Here is a 19213-nt window from a genome sequence, read left to right as displayed (position 1 = left end):
TCAAAGAGCAGAGCAACAGCCTTGAATGAAAAGCCAAGGGACAGCACCGAGGCCGGCCCTCAGTTCAAGCCCTAGGAACACACAAACACAATGTACATATAATCCTCAACGTTGCAGAAACAAGTTTGTTCTTAGGATACTCAGAAAAGTGGTGAGAAATAGGGCAGAAAACAGGTAAAAACACTGCAATTGCACTAACTTCACTGCAGACTTGCAGTGTGGACAGTTTCACCTGGTTGTAGCTAGTCAGTCCTTAAGAATTACTTACAAATATTAATGAAGCTGAAAAGGTTAGAATTGTTTTTGATTCTTCCTTAATTCTGAGTTGTTAAATGGAGTAACCCAATGTTAAGGTCCAATCATAAAGTGACTAGACTTGAAATATAAATAAAAGTATTATACCAGCATGTGATCTTTGTTTTCTGCTTCCTTTTTTTTTTTTTTCTTTTTGCCAGTCCTGGGGCTTGAACTCAGGGCCTGTGCACTGTCCTTGAGATTTCCTCAAGGCTAGAGCTCTACCACTTGCACCACAGCACCACTTCCGGCTTTTCTATATGTGATATAGAAGAATCAAACCCAGGGCTTTGTGCATGCTCGACAAGCATTCAGCTAGGCCAAACTCCCAGTCCCCTGCTTCTTTTCTTTATGGCACTAGGCCTGAGGCTTGAACTCAGAGCCTGTATGCTGTCCCTGAGCTTTTTTGATCAAGGTTAGCACTCTTGCCACTTAAGCCACAACTCCATTTCGTTTCTTCTTTGGTGATCAATTGGGGATGAGTCTCATGGATTCTCCTGCCTGGGCTGACTCTGAAGCTCCATTTTCAGAACTCAGCTTCTGGAGTACCTAGGATTACAGACATGAGCCACCAAGGCCCAGCAGCATATAATATTTTCAAGAACCCCCTAACATCATCAGCTTATTTTGTTTTATAGTGAAACCTATTCTTGAAATTATGGCTATCCAATACACTAGTAACCCAAGTAGATATCTTATTCGTGCCATGTTCTCAAATCTTAGGCTGATTAGTACATGAAAAAGGCATGGGCTAGTACAAAGCTATTTGAAGCAACAGCTGAAGAATATCATTACATCCAGTACATTCTCAACAGTGCAAACTTCAAGCAACTGGACAAATCAATATTTCAATGATTTGCTTTAAAATACAGAACAAGGAATAAACAAGCTAAGAGGACTTAAGGCATGGCTCAAGTGGCAGAGCACCTGCCTCATAAGGAGATTCAGTTCACACTGCACTACCACCAAAAACAAGCTGAAAATGCTGAATCAATGTCTCATTGAATTGCTTCATTATCTAATTATACTTTACCAAACAACTGAGATTTAAGAGCTTTAACTTTTTAAGGTATAAAATAAAAATCATAAAGTTTGGTTAAGTTACTTGTAAACTGAAAATATTTCTATACCACTATTCAGAAAACAAAATTCTATAATCATAATACCTTCTCAATATATAACCACAAAGCAATCATGAAAATGTTTAGTTTGCGCCTTGAAGTTAAAAAGATATGTTCCAGAAAACAATGGATTATATATCCATTATCAAAAGATTCTGGGTTGGGAGTTTGGTGTAGTGGTAGAGTGCCTGTCTGGCAAGCACGAAGACCCCGGTTTAATTCCTCAGTACCACATACAAAGAAAAAGCCAGAAATGGTGCTGTGGCTCAAGTGGTTAGAGCTCTAGCCTTGAGAAAATCCCAGGACAGCACTCAGACCCAGAGCTCAACCCCTGGGACTGGCAAAAAAAAAAAAAAAAAAAAAAAATTCTGAAACAGACAGGTGCCAGTAGCTAAACCTATCTACCCTAGGAGGCTGAGATCTGAAAAACAGGATTCAAAGTCAGCCCAAAGACCAATATTGGTGGCTTATGCCTGTAATCCTAGCTACTCAGAGAGCTGAGATCTGAGGACTGCAGTTCACAGCCAGCTGGGATAGGAAAGTTTAAGAGACTCTTATCTCCAATTAACCACAAAAAAAATTAAAAAAAAAAAAATAACACAAAAAAGCAAGTAGCACTGTGGCAAGGACTAGCCTTGAGCAAAAGAGTTCAGGGACAGAACTCAGGCCTTGAGTTCAAGACCAGGACAGGCACAAGCACACAAAGGAAAATTTTAAAGAATAAAACAGAGAAATTTGAATAGCTTTCAAGTATGTTTTTGTTTGAAAAAGCCCTTCAAAGCCACCAATGATATTGCAGAAAAAGTGAATGTCATACACTGAAACTAATCATTATAACAAATCTTCAATTTATTTGAAGCAATTCAGTTTCAAAAATTTTAAGTTACAGCAGTCACAAAAACCAGGGAATAGTCAGAAATAATGAAACAATGATCAGATCAGAAGTACTGTATTATTTAACTTGCTTTTTTTTTTTTAACACTGTCATGGCTTTATTCAAAACACAGTTGCACAAAAGTATTCAAAATTTTAAGGAGAGATTCTTGAAGAACTTAACACATTATATACATACTGCCATACAAAGAGCATTAAAACAGGACCCAAAACTTCTATAAAATATAAACCCACCCTTACTTATTTGCATGAAAATACCACCCACAGAGATAAGGAAGTCTTAAAAGTTATCTGGAGGCTCGAAGTGTAGTCTTCAAAACAAAGAGCTTTAATTTTGATTGCACAATAAGATGATTGATAAGAAAGTCAATATATAGATTTTACTTTAAAATAAGCATTTTATAATGGGCAGAATGAGCAATTTTTAGGAACACAGGCATTTCAATTGATAAAACTAGGAGAAAAAAAATGTTCATCCTTTGTAGATTTCAATCTCTCCCACCAAATTTATCTCAAGAGTTTTATTTCAGTTATTTGTGCAGCCTTTAGTTTTTCACAAATGTCTTATTTTAAAACACTAAATTATATGTCTTAAACTGAAAATGACAGCAATACTATACTCAGTGATTTGTGTTTCAAAAGCAGAACATCAATTTTTAAAAATTTACAAATATGCAAAAACAGAGAAATACATTTTAAGTTGCCAAGGTTGTGTTGAACAGGGAGCTTCTATGACAAAAGGGAAATGGACTTGTCTATTCTCATTTTAGTTAGTAGCCACATAAGGAAGGACAAAATTTACAAGTATTTGTTTATTTTTAATGGACAATTTGGAAATAAATCTCAATTTTCTTATCAATTTAGTTGCAAATATTCTTTCAACTGTCTGCTATACTCCAATGGGGCACCTGATTATGCTTTAAAACAATAGATAGAAAATGAAAGGTTCTACTCAGAAAAGTTGTAAATACTTTACAAGGTCATTTTTCAAATCATTTGGAAAACCAGTTTTAAAAATTGACTGTCTCGGATTGGGAGTTTGGCCTAGTGGTAGAGTGCTTGCCTAGCATGCACGAAGACCCGGGTTCGATTCCTCGGTACCACATACATAGCAAACAGCCGGAAGTGGTGCTGAGGCTCAAGTGGTAGAGCTCTAGCCTTGAGAAAGTCCAAGGACAGTGCTCAGGCCCTGAGCTCAAGCCCAGAACTGGCAAAAAAAAAAAAAAAAAAAAAAAAAATTGACTGTCTCATCAACAGGCAATCACTCTGACTTTTGAGAAATGCTGATTCCACATTCTAAAGCCTCCTCTACTTTTCTCTCCTTATTTTGATATAGTATTACATGTTATCAACCAAGAAAGATTTATCAGTAAGTAAGCCGAGCTTCTTGTATAAAATGGTATTCATAATATTTTATCTCAGAAAAGTCTCTAAGTCTCCCACTTTGTTTAAAACCCAACAAGCCTGAAAAGGTAGCTGAGGTATTAGACTAAAGGTTTTCTGGATAGCCACAAATTTCCAGTCTTTTGGGGTAGAAGAGGGAATGAAGCTAGATGGGAAGCTGATCATAAAGAAATGATAGGAGAATGCATTTCCAAAACAAAATAAACCACCACTGGCATGTCATGATCTATAGCATGAAGAAAGGCTTACCTACCTGTCTCTAGGCATAGCATAAGCAATTTTTCCTTCTAAAACAAAATATTCTCATAAAACTCATGGACTATATTACTGAATAGAATTTCCCCTAAATCCATGACCTATACTGACTGCTACTGAACTTTTTATTATCCTGATTCTACTTTCCAAAGTATTCAAGTGACAATATGGCCCCCAAATGCTCACAGCCAGAAAAAAAATAAAATAAAAATTACTGCCTTCAAACTAAAAATCCAAATCACCTCTAAAAAAAAAAAAAAAAGAAAAGAAAATCTACTTATCAAAGAGGCTATTTTCCTTTCATAACAGAGAGCTGACCGTAATTTAGGTTAATTTATAAATAACTTTAAAACCTTACAAACGAAATGCACGAAACTACACCTGTGTAAAATTGATCGTGTTTTAATTATGGGCTAAAAATATCTAAAACTGTAAGCCTGAATTAGAAAAGATGCCAAATAGATTGCTAGAGAATTGCACAATGGAGGGGTTGAGGGAGTTAATGAAAATTTTTCTCTACATACAACATGATCATTAGCAAACTAGTAAATCTTAATTGGAATGATAAGGCAAAAATAGTAAAACCACACTTCTATAAAAAAGTTACAGATTATCTTCTGGTAGGGAGAGCTATCATACATGAAAAACAGAGAAGAGGTTGCACACCCAGGGGAGCCAGGAAATGGAATTTTAGAATGATTTAGTCATCTTCTTCTTCTCCATCATCCTCGGCATCTCGTTTTCTCTTCTCTCCGCGAAGACCTTCTTCTGAAAGAATGTGCAAATATTTAAAACAAATGAGTGTTTATTAAATTACAAAGTTTTAATATTAGTGGCAGAAGAAACAGATTGAATTGGTACTCTAAGACCTTCTGTTTCAGTGTAAACTTAATGTTGAAATGAGCATGCACAAACACATAGAAATCCATAAACAATGAATTTGCTATGCACTCTTGTGGCCAAATCATGAAGTACAGGTCAAGAAATAGCTTGCCAGAGACAGATTTTGAAAGAGCTAGGAAAGGAACAAATCTAAAGGGTGATAAATACTCCTGTAGATAAGGCTTCAATCCCTCAAAGTAAATTTAAAATAATTAAAGTAATAATAGGTTGAACTTATCTCTTCTTTCCTTCTTTCTTTTCATTCTATGGAGTTGTTTGTGACTGTATCTACATAGCCCAGGCTGGTCTCTAACTCATAACCCCTGCCTCAGCTTTCCAAGGGCTGAGATTATAGGCATCAACCTCCACACACTTTAGTTCTACTTTGTGTGTGTGTGTGCGTGTGTGTGTGTGTGTGTGTGTGTGTGTGTGTGTGTGTGTGTGTGTGTGTGTGTGTGTGTACTGGTCCTAAGCTTGGGCCTGGGCACTGTCCTTATTTTTACTCAAGGCTAGTGCTATACCACAGCACATACACCTCCCCACACTCCTAGCTTTCAACATTGATCCTCAGATCTCTGCCTTCTGAATAGAGGATTACAGGTGTGGCCACCAGTGCCCAGTTCATTGCTGTTCTTAAGATATATGACATCTGATGTTTAAGTTTTTAGAGGAATTAATGCCATGAGAAATTAGTGAAAGAGAATAATTTCAAAATTTGTGGCTATTGGAGCTCACCTTCTTCCTCCTCTTCTTCCCCTTCTTCAACATAGTCATCATCATCTTCTTCATCCTTGAAATGCAAAATATTCAGTTTCAAGAATAAATTAACCACCCCAAGACCAAAGAAATCATAGATACTCTGTGTTCTGTTAACCATTATCTGTGCCTACCCTATGTGTCCTTAAAAAAAAAAAAAAACTAAGTAATGCTTTAGATTACCCCTATTCAAAACAACCTTCTGCAACAATGTTCTCTATTTGTTTTATGCAACCAAGTAACTGCTGGCCAAACTTGTTTACATAAGTAACTAGAGCAATTTAATTAAACACAACAAAAAAGAAACACCTTCTGACTACCTGGAAAATGACATATGTAATGTGTAGACAGGGATGGGAGGGGGGGAAACTGAACTGAAAGAAAGTTGAAGGAAGAAGTGACATTGTTTAAAAAAAATATATATATATATATTATATATTATATATATATATATATACACACACACACACACTTATTACCTGATTCATGAAATGTCAATCCCTCTGTACAACACTTCAGTAATAATAATAAAATAAACTTAGGGTGAGGCAGAGCCTTGAGCTGAAGAGCTCGGGGAGAGCGACCAGGCCCAGAGTTCAAGCCCCATGACCCACAAATAAAAAAAGAAATAAATAAATAGACAGATAGGTAACATTAAAACACACACACCTTCTAGCTTCCATAAGAAGATAAAGAAAGCAAAAGGAGTGAAACTGATTGAAACATGCTATAAACATGTGGAATTATATAAAATTCACCCCTGTATAACTAATATAAGCTAATAAGTAAATGGACAAAATAACTTTTAACTATTTAAAAAACAAGATATTCTATTTTATAGATAAAAATAAAAATGATCTGAACCTAATTCCAGTTCAGTTTCATATATTAAGTAAATGTATATCTCCAAACTCATTTTCCAATCAATAAAAGCAAACCCTTGCCAGTACTGGGGCTTGAACTGAAGGCCTGGGCACTGTCCTTGGGCTTTCTCAAGGCTAATAGTCTACCACTTGAGCCACAGCACCACTTCTGATTTTTCTATGTATGTGGTACCAATGAATCGGCACCCACCCAGTCCCAAAAAAGCAAATCAGACAGGTAAGGAAGTGGGGAAAGCAGTGCTTGCAGGAAGGGGCTGGGATAACAAGGAGGATGCAGAAGGATGAATATGGTCAAAGCAGATTGTTTGCATGGAATAAAAATAGAACAAAACCTATAGAATTTTAGGAAAAGGGAAAGTGACCAAAGACATTACATCAATTGGGATATACTATAAACATGTATGGAAATTCAAAATGAAGCCCCCCCATATAGTTAATGCATAGCAATAAAAATTAAAAAACAAAAATTTGAAACAATTTGGAACTCATGCCTATAAAGAATACCCAATCCATACTCTATCCTAGTCCTCAATCCACACTTGTACTAGCAGAAATTCCTGTAAGTTCCTCCCACATCTAAAACTGTATATAATAGAACACTGTACTAGAATGAAAATCGTAGTAACATGAACTTGTGATCCTTTTGCCTTTTCCTCCCAGGTTCTGGGATTGCAGACATGAGCCACTGGCGCCCAGCGTGATGGCTTTTTTTTATGGTTACTGTTTCGATCATGAACATTATACAGGGGTGTGCGCACGCGCGTGTGTGTGTTCCCTTAGAACCTTTATGTAGGATGGCTTTCTTCTTTTCCCTTTTCTGTAGGCAGTTACTATTGCCTAGAAACCAGAAACCTTTTGCCTTGATTATTTTTTATTTTTTTAATTCACTGTTATTAATTGTACAGGGGTAGTGGTGTTCATTGTTAAATCTCCACATATGTTCACACTCTATTCCAATCCATCTCATTAGTTTGGTTATTTTTTTAATAGGGTCTTGCTTTTTTTTTTTTCCTCTCTCGTCTTTCCGTAGTTGAGATGAGAATAACTACTACCATACCAAGTTTTTCTGTTGAGATGAGGTCGTATGGACTTTTTGTCCAGGCTGGCCTAGATCCTCTATCCTCCAATCTCTTCCTTCTAAGTAGTTAATATTATAGTCATGAGCCACTAGCACCTTTAAAAAAATAATAATCAGGTATAAAGCTAAGAGGAAGGTGGAAGGTGATTGCTAAGAAAAAATTATACAAAACTTCACATGTAAAATTTCATGGAAATGAGCTGGGCATGGTGGCTCACGCCTGTCTGTAATCCTAGCTACTCAGGAGGCTGAGATCTGAGGATCAAGGTTCAAAGCCAGCCCAGGCACAAAAGGACCTGAGACTCCTATCTCTACTTAAGCCCCAGAAAATGGGAAGTAGGGCTTGGCTCAAGGGTGGGGTGGTAGCCTTGAGCTGAAAAGCTCAGAGACAGCACCCAGGCCCAGTCAAGCCCTGTGACCCCCCCCCCACCCCACCACACACAAAATATCCTGGAATGAACATAAAATTAGTATACTTTGCATACTTTGCAATATTTATGTTTACCTCAACCTAAGTCAAAATTAAGTTCATCAGGGAGCATGAGGCAAGTAATTTGGTATTGAAAGAAATGAGGCTAGGGAAGGAATCAAAGGCCACATAGTTAATCAAGAATGTTGTATGTTTTAGTGACAACAGAGAAACACTGAAAGTCTCACTGAAGGATAATGATATGATCACATTTGCACCCAGCAACACAAGCAGCACAGTGGAGAATAATCCTAAGTAGTGACATTGTATTAAAAGAGAGACCATTTAAAGAGCTATTATAAGAGTATTAAAGCAAGACATAATGAGAGAGAAGAAATTAAGTTTTCTTCAGTAGCTACAATGTGCTAGGGGCTAAATACCTCAAATATATTATCTTATTAAATCCTTAAAACAATCCTATTAGGCTGGCATAATCTCACTTCTATAAACACAAAAACTAAGGTGCAAAGGTTTTTGTAAACTGTTATCATACCATGCCATTGAAGGCAGGATGGATTTGAAAGTGATATACCTGGGAGAAAAATCAGTAGATGTTTATGATTAACTGGACAGTGCAGGGAAAAAAAATGATGGTGGAAACACAGGTATATTCATCCCAAGATTTCTAGCCAGACGGCTACACAATTCATTTGGTAACTGTATAGTAGCCCTATGCCTAGGTAATTAATGTTCAGTGCAAGTATGAAGTATCTATTACCTGAATTTCTTCTTTCATTAAGTATGAAAGACCCACTTCCTCTTCTCCCTCTCCCAAATCTGAATCTGCTTCGTCTTCATCTTCCTCCTCTTCTTCCTCCTCTTCTTCATATCCTTCAAGTAGACCACTTTCGTCTTCATCCTCATCTTCATCTTTTAAAATATTTTAAATTATTTTTATGTACTTATTTAATTTCATGTTATTTTTGTAGGTCATGGGGCTGGAACTCTGGGCCTGGGCCTTGTCCCTGAGCTCTTCAGCTCAAGGCTACCACCCTACCCCGAGAGCCAAGCCCCACTTCCATTTTCTTGTAATTAACTAGAGATAAGCGTCTCTCATTCTTTAGTACTTAGGCTGGCTTTGAACCACAATCTTCAGATCTGAGTAGTTAGGATTATAGCAGGGAGCCACCACGCCCTATTATTTTTATTAACTTTTTGTGGGTGTGCTGACCTTAGGGTTTAAACTCAGGGCCTTGAGCAAAACAGCTCAAGGCTAGTACTCTACCACTAGAGCAATAGCTCTGCCTTCTCTTTGTGGTGATTAACCGGAAGAAAGAGTCTCAGATTTGTCTACCTAGCTAGCTAACCAATCATGATCCTCAGACCTCATCATCCTTGGTAGCTAGTGTGAACCACTGGTGACCAAAAATATTTTAAAAAGATGAGCAAATCACTGGACAAATGTTCTAGATAACATGGTGGCCTTTTTAACCTTTTCCCAATCACTTTCAACTCATGCCAATGGGTGGAAAGTATGTCAATAACTTTTGACCACCATTGTGTCAAAAGTTGAGTTTCTATTTGTTTTGTTGTGGTGCCAATACTGGGGCTTGAATTCAAGGTCTGGGAACTGTCCCTTAGCTTTTTACTCAAAGCTGGCATTCAAAGACTTGAGCTATAATTCCACCTCTGGCTTTTTGGGGTCAGGCCAGGTGGCTCAGGCCTATAATCCTAGCTACTCAGGAGGCTGAGATCTGAGGATCACAGTTCAAAGCCAGCCATTCAAAGCCAAAGCCAGCCAGGCACCAAAGCCCCTGAGACTCTTATCTCCTATTAACCATCAGAAAACTGGAAGTGGAGCTTTGGCTCAAGGGGTTGGACAGTAACCTTGAGCTGAAGAGCTAGAGGACAGCACCCAGGCCCAAAGTTCAAGACCCATGACCCACAAAGAAAAAAAAGTTTCACAGGCTTTTCTGTCCAGACTAACTTCAATTTTCATAACTCAGATCTTAGGCTTCTGAGGATTACCAGCAGGAGCCTGCTTTACCTCTTAGTTTAATAAAAGTTGTTTTTGCCAGGCAGGTGGCTCATGCCTATAATCCTAGCTACTGAGGAGGCTAAGATTTGAGGATCAAGATTCAAAGCCAGCCCAGGCACAAAAGGACCTGAGACTCTTATCTCCAATTAACCTCTAGAAAACCGGAGAGAGTAGGGTGGTAGCCTTGAGCTGGAGAGCTTATGGACAGTACCCAGGCTCAGAGTTTAAGTCCCATGACCCACAAAAACAAAAAATAGTTTTTATTTTTTTTCCTTTGGCAGTAATCATTTTGGGTTTGAACTCGGGGCTTTATCCTTGCTGAGAAGGCACTCAGTTAAATCTCTGAACCAGTCCTTTTGCTTTGGTTATTTTCGAGATAAGATCACACTTTTTGTCTGAACTACAATACTATTTGTGCTTCCCTGAGTCACTGGGGTGCCAGAGGTATGTTCCCAGCCTGTTTCCTTTAATAATGAGAAGCTTAACTCAGAGCCTGGACACTGTCCTTGGACATTTTTTTTGCTCAAGGCTAGTGATCTGCCACTTGAGCCACAGCACCACTTCCAGATTTTTCTGCATATGTGGTACGGAAGAATTGAACCCAGGGCTTCCTGCTTGGAAAGCAAGCACTCTACCACTAGGCCATGGTCCTGGCTCTATCCAATTACTTTCAACATCTATTCTGCCATCTGATGTTAGTCTTCAGTTTATCTAAAGAAATTATCTGTGTTCACTGCCTAATTCAAGGATATTTTCAAAGCCAGCCTGGGCAGGAAAGTCCATGAGACTCATCTCCAATGAACTATACTCAGAAATGGTGCTATAACTCAAGTGGGCATATGTTAGTCTTGAGCACACAAAGGCTCAGGGACAGAGCCCAGGCCCTGAGTTCAAGGCCCAAGACCAGCAAAAAAAAAAAGCAGGGGTGGGGGAAGCTGGGAGTTTGGCTTAGTGGTAGAGTGCTTGTCTAGCATTCACGAAGAACCAGGTTCAATTCCTCAGTACCACATACATAGAAAAAAAAAAGCCAGAAGTGGTTCTGTGGCTCAAGTAGTACAGTGGTAGAGCTCTAGCCTTGAGAAAGCCCAAGGACAATGCTTGAGTTCAAGCCCCAGGACTGGTAAAAAAAAAAAAAAAAATTTAAATTTAATTAATTAATAAAAAAAAAAAAACAGCTTGGGCAAGAGGGCAAGAAAGTCTGTAAGACTCAGATCTTCACAAACCAACCAAAAGTAGAGGTGTGGCTCAAGTGGTCTGTGTAGTAGCCTTGAGTGATAAAGCTAAGAGACAGCACCCTGGTCCTGAGTTCAAGCTTTAGAGCTGGTACCAAACAAAAAGAAAAGGAAAAACTGCAGACTATCCAGGTGCCAGTAGCTCAGGCCTAAAATCCTAGCTACTCAAAAAAGTGTAGATCTGGGCTGGGAATGTGGCTTAGTGGTAGAATGCTTGCCTAGAGTGCTTGCATGAAGCCCTGGGTTTGTTTCCTCAGTACCACATACACAGACAATGCTGGTGAAGAGGTACTGTGGTTCAAGTGGTAAGATTGCTAGCCTTGAGCCAAAGAAGCTCAAGAACAGGGCCCTGGCTCTGAGTTCATGCCCTAGGACTGGCAAAGAAAAAGTTTCAATCTGAGGATCAAAGCTCAAAGCCATCCCTAGCAGACAATGCTAAAATATCCTATGTCCAAAAATATCCACCAAAAACATTGCACTGGAGATTTGGCTCAAGTAGTAGACCACCAGCACAAAAGAACCCAAAAAAAAGGCTATATAGCCATGGATTTTACTTGTTCTTGTCTTAATAGTATCTCATATGTGCTTTTTCTTACTGAAATATCCAAGCCCAATCTAATTTTCATGGCTACCTTGGAATCTACAATTATGACCCATAGAAGAATATTAAGAATGATCACCCTCGTCATCTTCCTCTTCCGAGTCTGGTGCTTCGTTATCCTCCTGATCAAATCCATCTAAGTATGTGATTTGCTGCAGCAGCTCAAAAATGCTTTCTCGGTAGTCTTCCAGGTTTGTGATCTCACAGTTAAACAAGTCAAGACTTTTCAAGTTTTTAAGATTTTGCTGGAAAAGTAAAGTTAAAATTTACAGTCAATATTTTAAGTAGCATGTTCTTTTTTTATTTTTATTTGTTTATTTTTGTGGGTCATAGGGCTTGAACTCTGGGCCTGGGCCCTGTCCCTGAGCTCTTCAGCTCAAGGTTACATCCTTACTCCTGAGTCACAGTCCCCACTTTCCCATTTTCTAGTGATTTATTGGGAATAAAGAGTCTCTCATTCTTTAGTGCCCAGGCTGGCTTTGAACCGCAATTCTCAGATCTCAACCTCCTGAGTAGCTAGGATTATAGGCATGAGCCACAACGCCCAGCTTATTTTTATTTTTTTGAATTTGCGGTCTAGAGAACATATAGTCTTGGATTTTTACAATTTTACAGTTAAGGTTATCAGACACAACCAACTCTCTTAATAAGACCTCTCTGACCAAAAAATACATAAGTAAAATAAAATAGGGGCTGGGAATTTAGTCTAGTGGTAGAGTGCTTGCCTGGCATGCATGAAGCTCCAGGTTCAATTCCTTGGTACCGCATTATATTTTTTAAAAAGCCAGAAGTGGTGCTGTGGCCCAAGTGGTAGAGCTCTACCCTTGAGAAGGCTCAAAGACCGTGCTTAGGTCCAGAGTACAAGCACCAAGACTGGCAAAATTAATTAATTAAATCAAAGAGCAAACTCTTGAAGCTGATAATGAAATAAATTTCTTGCTGGTTTACATTTTTTAAATATATACATATATATTATGTATAAGTATATTTAAAGATATATATATATTGTTTTTTGTTTTGTTTTGTTTTGTTTTTGGTGAATCATGGGGCCTGAACTCTGGGCTTGAGCACTGTCCCTAAGCTTTTCAGCTCAGAGCTACCATCCTACCCCTTGAGCCTCAGGCCCCTTCCCATATTCTAATGGTTAACTGGAGATAAGAGTCTCCCTTCTTTAGTGCCTGAGCTGGCTTTGAACTGGGAGTCTCGGATATCAGCCTCCTGAGCAGCTAAGATTACAGGTGTGAGCCACTGTGCCCAGCTAAAAATATCTCTTTTTTTTTTCCTTCCCAGTCCTGGAGACTGAATTCAGGGACTGAACCCTGTCCTTGGGCTTTCTCAAAGCTAGAGCTCTACCACTGGAGTCATAGCACCACTTCTGGCTTTTTCTATATATGTGGTATCAAGAAATTGAATCCAGGTCTTCATGCATACTAGGCATGCACTTTTACCACTACTAGGCCAAACTCCTGGCCCCTAAAATATCTTTTTTTTTTTTTTGGCCAAGACTTGGGCTTTGGCTCAGGGCCTGAGCACTGTCCTTGGGTTTTTCTCAAGACTAGAGCTTTACCACTTGAGCCACAGCAACACTTGCAGCTTTTTTCTATGTATGTGGTACCGAGGAATTGAACACAGGTCTTCATACATGCTAGGAAAGCACTCTACCACTAGGCCAAACTCCTAGACACTGATAATTTATTCTAAAGGAAAACAAAAGTGATAACTGTCTAGATAACATAAGAGATTTGGAAATTTCAAGAACTAAATAGTAATTAAAAAAGCAAAAATCAATCTCAGAAAAACTTACCAGAGCTTCCACGGTACTGAGATCTTTGATTTTGTTTCCACTCAGATTGAGGTAGGTAAGATTCGGACATTTTTCTGCCAGGACTTCCAAACCTCCAGAAATTATATTGTCACCAAGTTCCAACTATATATTCAACATGGAAGGAGAAAAAAAGGAAGAAAAAAATAATGAAAACTTAAGATGGCTGCAATATTTTACAAAGACACCAATTTGAAGGAAAAAAAAAAGCATGGGTTATTCTCTCAAAAGACTGCCGTGTAAATCAGCAATTTCCAACTTCCCATCCTACATATGCCAAATGACACATTAGAACCCCTCAGTTCAGAGGTGTTTCTGCTATGTTATTTAGATTTCATGATGAAAAGAAAAATATTTGGTAAATGTTAAATCCAAATTTGTGCCATGTAACAATTGCACTAATAAATTTAAATTTCTGAAAGTATCATATTCCAGAACTAACAAAAGAAAATTAAGAAAAGCAGTATTAGAGCCAGGGGCACACCACTGTAATTCTAGCTACTCAAGAAGCTGAGACTCTTTTTTTCTTCTTTTTTTACCAGTCCTAGGGACTGAACTCAGGGCCTGGGCTTTCTCAAAGCTAGAACTCCACCACTTGGGCCACAGCACCACTTCCGGCCTTTTCTATGTATGTGGTCCCAAGGAATTGAACCTGGGTCTTCCTACATGCTGGGAAAGCACTACTTACCACTAGGCCAAACTCTTGGCCCTGAAGCTGATACTCTTATCTCCAACAAACTATCAAAAAGCTTGAGGAGGTGCTGTGGCTCAAGGGGTAGAGCATGGCCCTTGAACTAAAAAGCTCAAGGACAGCAGGCAAGTCCAAGCTCCAAGACCATGATAAACGGACAGATTCAGTATTAGAGATGATTCCAAAATTCTACATAATCCTTATTAAAAACTATTTCAAACAGACAGAATGGATGTTCCAAGTGGCTAAAAAGTAAATATAATAGCCCTTCACACTAAAATCTTGGTACTTACAGATTAATTTCAACTTACCTTTCGAAGTTTATTCAAGCTGGGGAGCCGGGCCAGTGAACTTAATTTCACATTAGCCATACTCAGAAACTCTAGTTCTTTAAAAGTGTCATTCAGGCCTTCAATTTCCCCATTGACACATAGGCAATTATCAAGGACTAACTCTGTTACCTGTAAAAGGGAACACTTTAATGATTAGTTTGCAATCTGTTTAGTAATAGAACTGGGCTTTGATGCTCTGAAACTGTGAATATTAAAAATACCAAACCCAGCCAGGTGCCAGTGACCCACACCTATAATTCTAGCTACTTCAGGAGGCTAAGATCTGAGGAACATAGTTCAAAGCCAGCCTGGGAAAGAAAGTCTATGAGACTCTTATCTCCAAATTAACCACCAGAAAACCAGAAGTAGTGCTAAGGCTCAAAGTGGTAGAGCACTAGCCTTAAGCAAAAGAGCTCCAGGACAGCAACTAGACCCAGAGTTCAAGCCCCAAGACCAACAAAAACAAACAAACCCAAAGTGGGTGTGATGGCTCACATTTACAATTCTAGCACCCTGAAGATAGAAGAGGATCACAAGTTCTAGGCCAATCTGAATTACAAAGCTGGGCAAAACAAGACCACACCTCAAAAAAAAAAAAATCCTTATATACCGATTCCCTTCAAAACTGACGTAGAATCTAGTTATCGCTATAAGCAAACTGCCTGGGTATTAGTGACTCATAATACTGGTGATCTATAATCATAGCTACTCAGATACTCAGGAAGCTGAGATCCTCAGATCTCATCCCAGGCAGATAAGTCTATAAAACTCATCTCCGCTTAATTACAAAAACCAAAAATGAAGTGGAGCAGTGGCTCAAGTGGTAGAGTGCTAGCCTGGGAGGAGGAGGGGAAGGGAGCACCAATGGTTCACACCTATAATCTAAGAACTCAGAGGAAGAGATCTGAGGACCATGATTTGAAAGCAACCCAGGACAAGAAAGTTCTTTTACCTCCAATAAACTGAAGAGAAAAAAAAAAAGTAAACCTGTGGCTCAAGTAGTAGAGCACTAGCCTTGGGGGGAGATAAAAAATGCCCGGACAGCACAAATATAAACAAACAGGCTGGGTGCTGGTGGCTAAAGCCTGTAATCTTAGCTACTCAGGGAGCTGCCTTCCAGGCAGGAAAGTCAGAGGCTCTTATCTCCAATTACTCTCAGAAGAAGCAAAAGTGGTCTAGTGTCTCCAGTAGTAGAGGGCTAGCCTTGAGCAAAAAAAGGGCACAGGAATGAGGTCCAACACAAAATTCCAGCTCTAGGATGGGCAAGACAGATTTTTTTGAAAAAAGTCCCATGTGAAACAAGTTTCTGATACCAGTGAAAATGACATTTATGCAAAGCTACCCAAAGATTTAGGTGGGCTAACCTAAAATGTAGAGAGGGAGGAAACTTTTATCTTTTCCTCCCATTTAACTTTAAACTTCTCTGGTTACAAATGCCATCAGAACAACTTTGTTACCATCCCTGAAGAAATATCCGCAAGATCCCTGAGAGATCAGCGAGCTTTTCAGTGCTGAGACCAAACAATATCACCCAGAACAATACATCCTTGACAAAATGTTACTTCTTGCCATTCTAGTAGCAATTTTGTGAGCTTCTCCTTACTCTTGGAGGAAAAAAGACTGAATTCCCCTCTGGAAAAAAGACTGAATTCCCCTCTAAGGCCAGAGTGGCAGTAAACATTTAACTTGTGCGAGCCTGAATGGACTTAAATGAAAATATGCTTGCTTACTTGCTACAAAGTAGCAACAACGGCAGTCATCTTCTCTAGCTGAATATGAGTTGGAGATATAATTATTTCAGTGAGCCAAGATAGCATCATGATCTCCCTTTTGGAGATGAGGAAACCAAGGCCCAGAAAGCAAGAGTGACTTGCCTCCGGTCACATAATTAGTGTGTAACAGAGCTGTGCCTTGACTCTTAAGTCTTTCTATTCCCAGTATTTTGAGCTCATTGGCAAGGCTATTTAGATTTGCTGTCAGAAAACCAGTTCTTCCACTTGAGGAAATCACTTCATTGCCCTGAAACTCCCGGTCGCTAATTTGGATTCTAGAACAATACAACCCACCTTACAAGTCTGTCCAAAAGAGAAAAGTAAATAAACTCGACAAGTGCTTGGTATAAACTGTCTACACAAATAGGAGACCGTTATTACACCACGTCGGAGGCAGAGGGAGCCTGCCAAACAGGCAAGATCCGGCAATCCCTAACACTGGCAAGGAAATTACTACAGTAGAGGAGCAAAGGGGGGGGGGGGGGAAGAATCCATTTTTTTCCACCCTAAGACAATGTTTTTTTTTTTTTAATCTAAATGTATGATTCTGAGAAACGGCTTTTGAAGTGTGGTGGGCTTGAGGGTGTTGCGCTCTCTCGCCGCCCCCCACCCAAGTCTCCAAGAAATAAGGTCGAGCCAACAAGTTCTCTCTTGGATGACCCGTGATGTCAAAGGCTAGTTCCCCCCTCCCGCTCCCTGCCATTCTCAGAGAAAGACCCCTCCACACACACACACACACACACACACACACACACACACACACACACCAGAAGTACAAAAAGCTCTTTAGTCCCCGTCTGCACTCGGAACGCCTAAGCCAGGCCGACCCTCCTGCTCCTTCCCGCTGGCTGGTACAGGGCGACCCCAGATCCATGGACAGCTACGGCCAGTTCCGTCATCTCGCAATCCTCAGCTCCCTCCAGGGGCGGCCGACGAGCGGGACTCGATCCCACGCGCCAGACCTCGAGCGCGAGGCTCCCGGCCGGCGGTGCGCCCGCGTCTGCGGACCGGCCGACCCACGGGAACCCCACACCCGGCGGGGACGCCCCAAAGAACACGGGGTGTCCCCCGCCCAGCCCTAGCCGGCGCGTCCCGCGGCCTCCGCCCGGCGGGGCGAGGCCGAAGAAGAGCCGGCGAGGCGGAGACGGAAGCGCCTCCCTCCCACTGGACCCCCGAAAAGTTGCCTGCGTCCCCGCCTCGCGCGGCCCCTCCCGAGCCCGACTGCTGAACTCGGGAGGGGAGCGGGCGGCGGCCCACCTGGAGAGCGCAGACGGCCACGACCCGCCGGCCGACTTCATAGCGCCGTCTCCACCGACCGAATTGGGAGCAGCGGCTGCCGCACCACGCCACACGCCGACGACCGAACATCGCTCCCCGGCGGCGGCGGGGACGGGGGAGGGAGGGAGCGGATGACGCCTCGTGTCCGCTCCCCACCTCCGGTCACCGCCACCGGTCCCAGAGCTCACCCCGCCACGCGGGGACGCGCCGCTGACCCAGATTCCGCGGGTGGCGCCCGGCGCGCGCCGCTTCCCCGGGGGAGTGGGCGCCGCCGGAGCGCGCGGCGCGGGGACTCGGCCGGCGACCCCCGCCCGGGCCCAGGGCGACGCCCGACACCCCCGAACCTCGGGATCGGGGCGCCCACCCCCACTCCCCAAGAGCCCGAGTTGGCAGCATCGCAGAAAAGTTGGAGTAACTTCTCAGGTGGCCATGGCCGCAGCGGGGGCCGGTGGGCTGGGGGTCGGGCCCACGCCGTCGGCCCCCGAACCGGAACGAGCGCAGCGCTGCGGCGGGGCGCCCCCACCCCACCCATTTCCCGCCCCCACCGGCCGGGACCCACGGCGCCCCGGGAACCAAAGGGGCTTAGCCCCCAGGCACACACAAAAACGCCCCTAGAAACTTAAGCCCTTCGCCATTTTATGGAGAAGGTCTTAATGATTGAAAACTTAGAATTAAGCATTTCCTCCCACCTCCCCCAACCTCAGTGGGGATTAATTTATTAACCCTCCCCTCAAACGCTTATGTATAAAGATAAGACCCCCCCCAACCCAACCCCCAGAATACAGGGCTGGTGGGGAAGGGGTGGGGGCTGAGTCATCTCACCTCCTCCGGGGCTCTGTTCCTTAACTCCAGGCTAATCCTCTTCTTCATCTCCATGTCCTCCTGCTCTTCGGGTGCTACTCTCCTCCTTTACCCCTTTTCCGCTACCCCCAGCCCTAATTTTTTTTTTTTAAGATTTGGAAATGAATGAAAAGAAATGCAAATACAATCGCCCGCAACCACCTAATAGGTGTAGAGCAGAGAGAAAAGAATAGCAAATGGAGTCCAAGGAGTTAGGACTCTTAACTCGGCTGCCCCCACCTCCTGGTCCACACACCCGCGCGCGCACACACGCACGCACGCACACACACACACACCACACACACACTCCCGCAGTTGCTTCCCCTTCAATGGCTGCTCGGAGACTGAGCCTCCATGACACGGCACTGCCAACCCCCTGGTCTATACCCCACCCACCTCCCGAATGTATTGGTGGATTTTTTGGTGTCACACTAGCCCATTGGACTAGGTGGCTGTCTATCACTCTTTAGGGTGGCCCTGGGTCGGAAACTCTGCATCTATTGGCCACGATCAAGCGCGCAGTTAACTCGGATAGGCTCGGGACAATGTACGTCCCAGGGAAATGATTTTGAATCCCAGTAGCCCCCCTCCTCTTCTTTGTGTGGTTGGCGCGCTTTCCCTAGGTGCTTG

At 41.8% G+C, this 19213-nt stretch overlaps 1 protein-coding gene across 3 annotated transcripts; it reads right to left on the bottom strand.

Moving 5' to 3' along the window:
• Nucleotides 1-2380: 2380 nt before the first annotated feature.
• Anp32e (acidic nuclear phosphoprotein 32 family member E) lies at nt 2381-18941 on the bottom strand. Of its 3 annotated transcripts, none has more exons than XM_090341107.1 (7): nt 18566-18941; nt 14673-14822; nt 13653-13775; nt 11928-12093; nt 8756-8907; nt 5586-5640; nt 2381-4736 (listed from the first exon to the last, which is right to left on the bottom strand). In XM_090341107.1, exons 1-7 carry the CDS (start codon nt 18617-18619, stop codon nt 4669-4671), a joined length of 768 nt encoding a protein of 255 aa, XP_090197233.1. In that variant the 5' UTR covers nt 18620-18941; the 3' UTR covers nt 2381-4668. The 3 variants fall into 3 exon arrangements, with proteins under 3 accessions (XP_090197233.1, XP_090197232.1, XP_090197231.1); XM_090341106.1 differs by lacking the exon at nt 18566-18941 and adding an exon at nt 17723-17788 and having other exon boundaries at nt 2381-4733; XM_090341105.1 differs by lacking the exon at nt 18566-18941 and adding an exon at nt 17723-17743.
• Between the last annotated feature and the right edge of the window lie 272 nt (nt 18942-19213).

The sequence above is a fragment of the Megascapheus bottae genome, chromosome 10 (assembly GCF_031878675.1).
Source record: "Megascapheus bottae isolate mThoBot1 chromosome 10, mThoBot2.hap1, whole genome shotgun sequence".
In the NCBI taxonomy this organism is placed as follows: domain Eukaryota; kingdom Metazoa; phylum Chordata; class Mammalia; order Rodentia; family Geomyidae; genus Megascapheus; species Megascapheus bottae.
This window is presented reverse-complemented; position numbering and strand designations above follow the sequence as displayed.

Excerpts from the sequence above, each read along its gene's own strand:
- Anp32e (XM_090341107.1), bottom strand. The coding sequence starts at position 18,619 with ATGGAGATGAAGAAGAGGATTAGCCTGGAGTTAAGGAACAGAGCCCCG. Across the intron at positions 14,823-18,565 it reads GGAACAGAGCCCCGGAGGAG|GTAACAGAGTTAGTCCTTGA; the intron begins GTGAGATGACTC and ends TCCCTTTTACAG. Across the intron at positions 13,776-14,672 it reads GCTTGAATAAACTTCGAAAG|TTGGAACTTGGTGACAATAT; the intron begins GTAAGTTGAAAT and ends TTGAATATATAG.